This window comes from Pristiophorus japonicus, chromosome Y, assembly GCF_044704955.1.
Source record: "Pristiophorus japonicus isolate sPriJap1 chromosome Y, sPriJap1.hap1, whole genome shotgun sequence".
Classification (NCBI taxonomy): Eukaryota; Metazoa; Chordata; class Chondrichthyes; family Pristiophoridae; genus Pristiophorus; species Pristiophorus japonicus.
This window is the reverse complement of record NC_092011.1, coordinates 40,433,199-40,440,688: the sequence shown is the minus strand read 5'-3', so window position 1 is coordinate 40,440,688 and position 7,490 is coordinate 40,433,199. Positions and strand designations below refer to the sequence as shown.

The window sequence follows — 7,490 nt, the reverse complement described above, 5'->3', positions numbered from 1 at the left end:
TCAACATCCATGGGTATTCAACATTCAGGAAGGATAGACAGTAAGGAAAAGGAGGTGGGGTGGCATTGCTGGTTAAAGAGGAAATTAATACAATAGTAAGGAAGGACATTAGCTTGGATGATGTGGAATCGGTATGGGTGGAGCTGCGGAATACCAAAGGGCAGAAAACGCTAGTGGGAGTTGTGTACAGACCACCAAACAGTAGTAGTGAGGTTGGGGAGAGCATCAAACAAGAAATTAGGGATGCGTGCAATAAAGGTACAGCAGTTATCATGGGCGACTTTAATCTACATATAGATTGGGCTAACCAAACTGGTAGCAGTACGGTGGAGGAGGAATTCCTGGAGTGTATTAGGGATGGTTTTCTCGACCAATATGTCAACGAGAGGGCTGGCCATCATAGACTGCGTGATGTGTAATGAGAAAGGACGAATTAGAAATCTTGTTGTGCCAGGCCCCTTGGGGAAGAGTGACCATAATATGGTAGAATTCTTCATTAAGATGGAGAGTGACACAGTTAATTCACAGACTAGGGTCCTGAACTTAAGGAAAGGTAACTTCGATGGCATTGGGCGTGAATTGGCTAGGATAGACTGGCGAATAATGCTTAAAGGATTGATGGTGGATAGGCAATGGCAAACATTTAACGATCACATGGATGAACCTCAACAATTGTACATACCTATCTGGAGTAAAAATAAAATGGGGAAGGTGGCTCAACCGTGGCTAACAAGGGAAATTAAGGATAGTGTTAAATCCAAGGAAGAGGCATTTAAATTGGCTAGATAAAGCAGCAAACCGGAGGACTGGGAGAAATTTAGAATTCATCAGAGGAGCACAAAGGGTTTAAATGGGAGGGGGAAAATAGAGTATGTGAGGAAGCTTGCTGGGAACATAAATATAGATATGTGAAGAGAAAAAGATTAGTGAAGAAAAACGTAGGTCCCTTGCAGTCAAAATCCGGTGAATTGATAATGGGGAACAAAGAAATGGCAGACCAATTGAACAAAAACTTTGGTTCTGTCTTCACGAAGGAAGACACAAATAAACTTCCAGAAATACTAGGGGACCGGGGGTCTAGTGAGAATGAGGAACTGAGGGAAATCCTTATTAGTCAGGAAATTGTGTTAGGGAAATTGATGGGATTGAAGGCCGATAAATCCCCAGGACCTGATAGTCTACATCCCAGAGTACTTAAGGAAGTGGCCCTAGAAATAGTGGATGCATTGGTGATCATTTTCCAACAGTCTATCGACTCTGGATCAGTTCCTATGGACTGGAGGGTAGCTAATGTAACCCCACTTTTTAAAAAAGGAGGGAGAGAGAAAACGGCGAATTATAGACTGGTTAGCTTGACATCAGTAATGGGGAAAATGCTGGAATCAATTATTAAAGATGAAATAGCAGCGCATTTGGAAAGCCGTGACAGGATCGGTCCAAGTCAGCATGGATTTATGAAGAGGAAATCATGCTTGACAAATCTTCTAGAATTTTTTGAGGATGTAACTAGTAGAGTGGACAAGGGAGAACCAGTGGATGTGGTGTATTTGGACTTTCAAAAGGATTTTGACAAGGTCCCAGACAAGAGATTAGTGTGCAAAATCAAAGCACATGGTATTGGGGGTAATGTACTGACGTGGATAGAGAACTGGTTGGCAGACAGGAAGCAGAGAGTCGGAATAACGGGTCCTTTTCAGAATGGCAGGCAGTGACAAGTGGGGTGCTGCAGGGCTCAGTGCTCGGACCCCAGATATTTATAATATACATTAATGATTTAGACAAAGGAATTGAATGTAATATCTCCAAGTTTGCAGATGACACTAAGCTGGGTGGCAGTGTGAGCTGTGAGGAGGATGCTAGGAGGCTGCAGGGGGACTTGGACAGGTTAGGTGAGTGGGCAAACGCATGGCAGATGCAGTATAATGTGGATAAATGTGAGGTTATCCACTTTGGGGGCAAAAACGCGAAGGCAGAATATTATGTGAATGGCGGCAGATTAGAAAAAGGGAAGGTGCAATGAGACCTGGGTGTCATGGTACATCAGCAATTGAAAGTTGGCATGCAGGTACAGCAGGCGGTGAAGACAGCAAATGGTATGTTGGCCTTCATAGCGAGAGGATTTGAGTATAGGAGCAGGGAGGTCTTACTGCAGTTGTACAGGCCCTTGGTGAGACCACACCTTGAGTATTGTGTACAGTTTTGGTCTCCTAATCTGAGGAAGGACATTCTTGTTATTGAGAGAATGCACTGAAGGTTCACCAGACTGATTCCCGGGATGACAGGACTGACATATGAAGAAAGACTGGATCAACTGGAATTTAGAAGAATGAGAGGGGATCTCATAGAAACATATACAAATCTGACGGGACGGGACAGGTTAGAGGCAGGAAGAATGTTCCCGATGTTGGGGCAGTCCAGAACCAGGGGTCACAGTCTAAGGATAAGGGGTAAGCCATTTAGGACCGAGAGGAGGAGAAACTTCTTCACTCAGAGAATTGTGAACCTGTGGAATTCTCTACCACAGAAAGTTGTTGAGGCCAGTTCGTTGGATATATTCAAAAGGGAGTTAGATGTAGCCCTTACGGCTAAAGGGATCAAGGGGTATGGAGAGAAAGCAGGAATGGGGTACTGAGGGAATGATCAGCCATGATCATATTGAATGGTGGTGCAGGCTCGAAGGGCCGAATGGCCTACTCCTGCACCTATTTTCTATGTTTCTATGTTTCTCACACACATTGTACCCACTGAAAGATTCACCCTAAATCCATTTTCGCCCTCACCCCCCCAAAAAAACACACCCTCCGCTCCCCATCGATACACAGCCGCACCCCGCCGTTACCCAACCTGAAAATTGGGCACTGTTTAAGCGCCGCCTACAGTTCCATCATGAACTATCAATTTCCCCGACATAATAATATTCACTGAACTCCAAATTTCAGTGTGCAGCTTGGTGAGAGTTTAGCGTGATTCTTTGGCAGCACTGCCCGCAATTGTTTTTTGCCGTGTAGTGAGTTTAAGATTACTGAAACATAGCGCCTAGAAATAGGCGCTCGCCAGCGCACAGCAAACTTTTATTCCGGCGCAACTTTGGCGCGTCCTTCCGCTTCCGGAAATTTCGCCGTGTTTTCTTCTTGGTCCGCCGTTACGGCCACATCCCAGGCGCTACGCAAGTCATCGTGTTGGAGATGTCAAGGGTCACAATAAGACGAGGGAAATAGGCGGCGCTCAGTCAATGCAATCGCGCCGACACAGAGATGCATCAGGCAGGGAGAGACAGAGAGAAAGAGCGAGACGTGGGTAGAGAGAGAGAGAGAAGACAAGAGATAGAGTAAGGGAGAGACAGAAAGACAAATAGACCGACAGAGATGAACAGATAAATAGTTAGGTAGATACATATACAGAGAGACACAGATATAGTCGGGGAGAGAGATAGAAAAATAGAGAGAAATAATATAGATAGTTAGATAGACGGATAGACAGATAGATAGATAGATAGATAGATAGATAGATAGATAGATAGATAGATAGATAGATAGATAGATAAATATAGATAGATAGATAGATAAATAAATAGAGATAGATAGATAGATAGATAGAGAGATAGATAGACAGATGGAGAGATAGATCGATAGATAAATAGATAGACAGATAGATAGATAGGCAGACAGACAGAGGTGTGTAGGAAATGTTGTAACACTGTGCGTCATAACTCTCATTTACAGTCCATATCGGCATATATGCATCTATCTATCTATCTGTCTATCTATCTATCTATCTATCTATCTATCTATCTATCTATCTATCTATCTATCTATCTATCTATCTATCTATCTATCTATCTATCTATCTATCTATCCTGTGCTGTAAGGTTATATATCCATCTATATATGTGTCTCCATGGGTACATGTGTCTGTTTGTATGTAGGTTTGCTCGTGAGTTTCTGTATATGTTTTATCTGTGTATAGGTGTTTGCGTGTGTTGGTATGTATGTGTGTATACGTGAGCAAATGCGCTTATGTTGTTGGCTCTTTGGGTATATGTGTTTGGCTGTGTCTGTGTGATTCTGTATCTGTGTTTTCAGGTATATGTCTGTGCGTAGATGTAAGTACATGATTCGATATATGGTCTCTGTACAGAGAGCTGTCAAAGACCAACACGCGAGAGTAAGGCAAGGTAACAAGTGATGTCCAGTAAAGTGACTATACCAATAAATATATGGATAGTTACGGAGGTCGACAGAGAGAGAGAGAGAGAGAGAGAGGCAGATGGTTAGATATATATGGGGCAATGGCAGGTATATATAATTAGGTCGCAGATAAGCAGTGATCTCATTGAATGGTGGAACAGACTCGAGGGGCTGAATGGCCTCCTCCTGTTCCTAATGTAACAGGCTCATGGGGGACTGAATGGCCTCCTCCAGTTCCGAATTTAACAGGCTCATGGGGGACTGAACGGCCTCCTCCTGTTCCTAATGTAACAGGCTTGAGAGGCTGAACGGCCTCCCCCTGTTCCTAATGTAACAGGCTCAAGGGGCTGAATGGCCTCCTCATATTCCTAATGTAACAGGCTCGAGGGGCTGAATGGCCTCCTCCTGTTCCTAATGTAACAGGCTCGAGGGGCTGAACGGCCTCCTCCTGTTCCTAATGTAACAGGTTCGAGGGGCTGAATGGTCTCCTCCTGTTCTTAATATAACAGGCTCGAGGGGCTGAATGGTCTCCTGTTCCTAATGTAACAGGCTCTAGGGGCTGAATGGCCTCCTCCTGTTCCCATATATAGAGAAACATAGATAGCTAGAACGATAAACAAAGAGATATAGCAAGATATAGAAAGATAGATAGAGCAACAAAAGTTGACAGATAGATAGACAAATAAATATATAGAGAGAAACCAATTTAGTTGATAGACAGATATAGCGAAAAAATAGGTTGAGATAGATAGATTGACCTTCAGATATATGTGTGTCTCTCTCTCCCTCTCTCTCTTTCTCTCTGTATATGTTAATCTCCCCCCCCCCCTCTCTCTCTCTCTGTATATGTTTATCTCTCTGTCCCTCTCTCTCTCTCTCTCTCTCTGTATATGTTTATCTCTCTGTCTCTCTGTCTCTCTCTCTCTTGTATATGTTTATCTCTCTCTGTGTGTTTGTGATTGACTGTCTATGTGTCTGTATCCTCAGAGCGGCCCAGCCCACCTATGCTATGTACACTAGTTTGGTCCCTGGGATGAGAGAGTTATCCAATGCAGAAAGAGTAAGTTGGTTCGGCCTCTACCTCTGGAGTTTAGAAGAATGAGAGGTGATCTCATTGAAACATACAAGATTCTGAAGGGGATTGACAGGGTAGCTGCTGAGAGGCTGTTTGCCACCGGCTGGGGAGTCTAGAACCAGGGGTTCTGTATGTTTCAATCTGTGTGTGAGTGTGTGTGTGTGTCTATCTGTGTGTGTGTGTGTGTGTGTGTGTGTTTGTCTACTTGTGTGTTTGTGAATGTGTGAGTGTGAGAGAGAGAGAGTGTGTGTGTGTGTGACTCTGTATACCTGTGAGTGTGTACACATGAGTGTGTGAGTGTGTGTGAGTGTGTGTATGTATATGTGTGTGACTATGTGTGTCTGTGTGTGTGCGCGTGTGTGTGAGAGAGAGAGAGTGTGAGAGTGTGTGAGAGTTGTGTGTGTGTCTATGAGTGACTGTGTGTGTGTGTGTGACTGTGTGTGTGACTCTGTGTGCGTGTGTGTATGTGTGAGAGAGTGTGTGACTGTGTGTATGTCTCTGAGTGACTCGCTGTGTGTATATGTGTGTGTGTATGTGTGTGTGTGCGTCTCTGAGTGACTGTGTATATGTGTATGTCTCTGAGTGACTCTGTGTGTGTATATGTGTGTGTCTCTGAGTGACTCTGTGTGTATATGTGAGTGTCTCTCAGTGACTCTGTGTGTATATGTGTGTGTCTCTGAGTGACTCTATGTGTATATGTGTGTCTCTGAGTGACTCTGTGTGTATATGTGTGTGTCTCTGAGTGACTCTATGTGTATATGTGTGTCTCTGAGTGACTCTGTGTGTGTATATGTTTGTGTCTCTGAGTGACTCTGTGTGTATATGTGAGTGTCTCTCAGTGACTGTGTGTATATGTGTGTGTCTCTGAGTGACTCTGTGTGTGTATATGTTTGTGTCTCTGAGTGACTCTGTGTGTATATGTGAGTGTCTCTCAGTGACTGTGTGTATATGTGTGTGTCTCTGAGTGACTCTGTGTGTATATGTGAGTGTCTCTCAGTGACTCTGTGTGTATATGTGTGTGTCTCTGAGTAACTCTATGTGTATATGTGTGTCTCTGAGTGACTCTGTGTGTGTATATGTTTGTGTCTCTGAGTGACTCTGTGTGTATATGTGAGTGTCTCTCAGTGACTGTGTGTATATGTGTGTCTCTGAGTGACTCTGTGTGTATATGTGAGTGTCTCTCAGTGACTCTGTGTGTATCTGTGTGTGTCTCTGAGTGACTCTATGTGTATATGTGTGTCTCTGAGTGACTCTGTGTGCGTATATGTGTGTGTCTCTGAGTGACTCTGTGTGTGTATATGTGAGTGTGAGATAGTGTGTGACTGTGTGTGTGTGTCTCTGAGTGACTCTGTGTGTGTGTATGAGTGTGTCTGTGTGTCCGCTCAGAGATTCCCAACCCACCTGCCCCTCACAGGCTGACTTTCCATCCCACACCTGCAGATATCGTCCCACTGCAATCGGAAGGCGGAACTTACCGGCGGGGGCGGAAGAAGCGGGTTCCGTACACCAAGGTACAGCTCAAGGAGTTGGAGCGGGAGTACGCCGCCAGCAGATTCATCACCAAGGAGAAACGGCGGAAGATTTCGGCAAGCGTGAATCTCTCGGAGCGGCAAGTGACCATTTGGTTCCAGAACCGTCGGGTCAAGGAAAAGAAGGTGGACGGGAAATCAAAACCAAGTCATCTCCACACCACCTAGATCCCGGTTCGAATTTTACCAACTCTTTGTTTGTTATTTTGTAAGAAGTTAATACAGTATTTCGACGCCTGATAAGGTATGGGGTTTCAATATGTGACAATGTGCGTGTGTGACAGAGTGAGTGTGAGAGTGTGTGTGATAGAGTGAGTGTGTGTGTGTGTGTGTGACAGAGTGTGTGTCAGTGAGTGTGTGAGAGTGTGTGGGAGAATGAGAGTGTGTGTGTCTGTGTGTGAGAGTGTGTGTGTGTGTGTGTGAGTGTGTATGAATGAGTGTGTGTGAGTGAGTGTGAGAATGAGTGTGCGTGAGTGTGTGTGCGTGTGAGAGAATGCGTGTGTGTGAGAGAGTGCGTGAATGAGTGTGCGAGAGTGTGAGTGTGTGAGAGAGAGTGTGTGTGTGTGAGAGAGAGAGTGAGTGAGAGAGAGAGTGAGAGTGTGTGTGAGAGAGTGTGTATGTGTGAGAGTGTGTGTGAATGAGTGTGTGTGTGAGTGAGTATGTGAATGAGTGTGTGAGTGAATGTGCGTGTGTATGAGT

The 7,490-nt window shown here is 44.6% G+C and overlaps 1 protein-coding gene across 1 annotated transcript in view; it reads left to right on the top strand.

The window, feature by feature from the left end:
* Positions 1-6,959, top strand: part of LOC139241103 (homeobox protein Hox-C13a-like) — an 11,107-nt gene extending 4,148 nt beyond the window's left edge. The window contains exon 3 of the mRNA XM_070869792.1: positions 6,703-6,959. Within this exon, the coding sequence (XP_070725893.1) occupies positions 6,703-6,959 (257 nt within the window). The remainder of the gene's footprint in view (positions 1-6,702) is intronic.
* Positions 6,960-7,490: the final 531 nt, after the last annotated feature.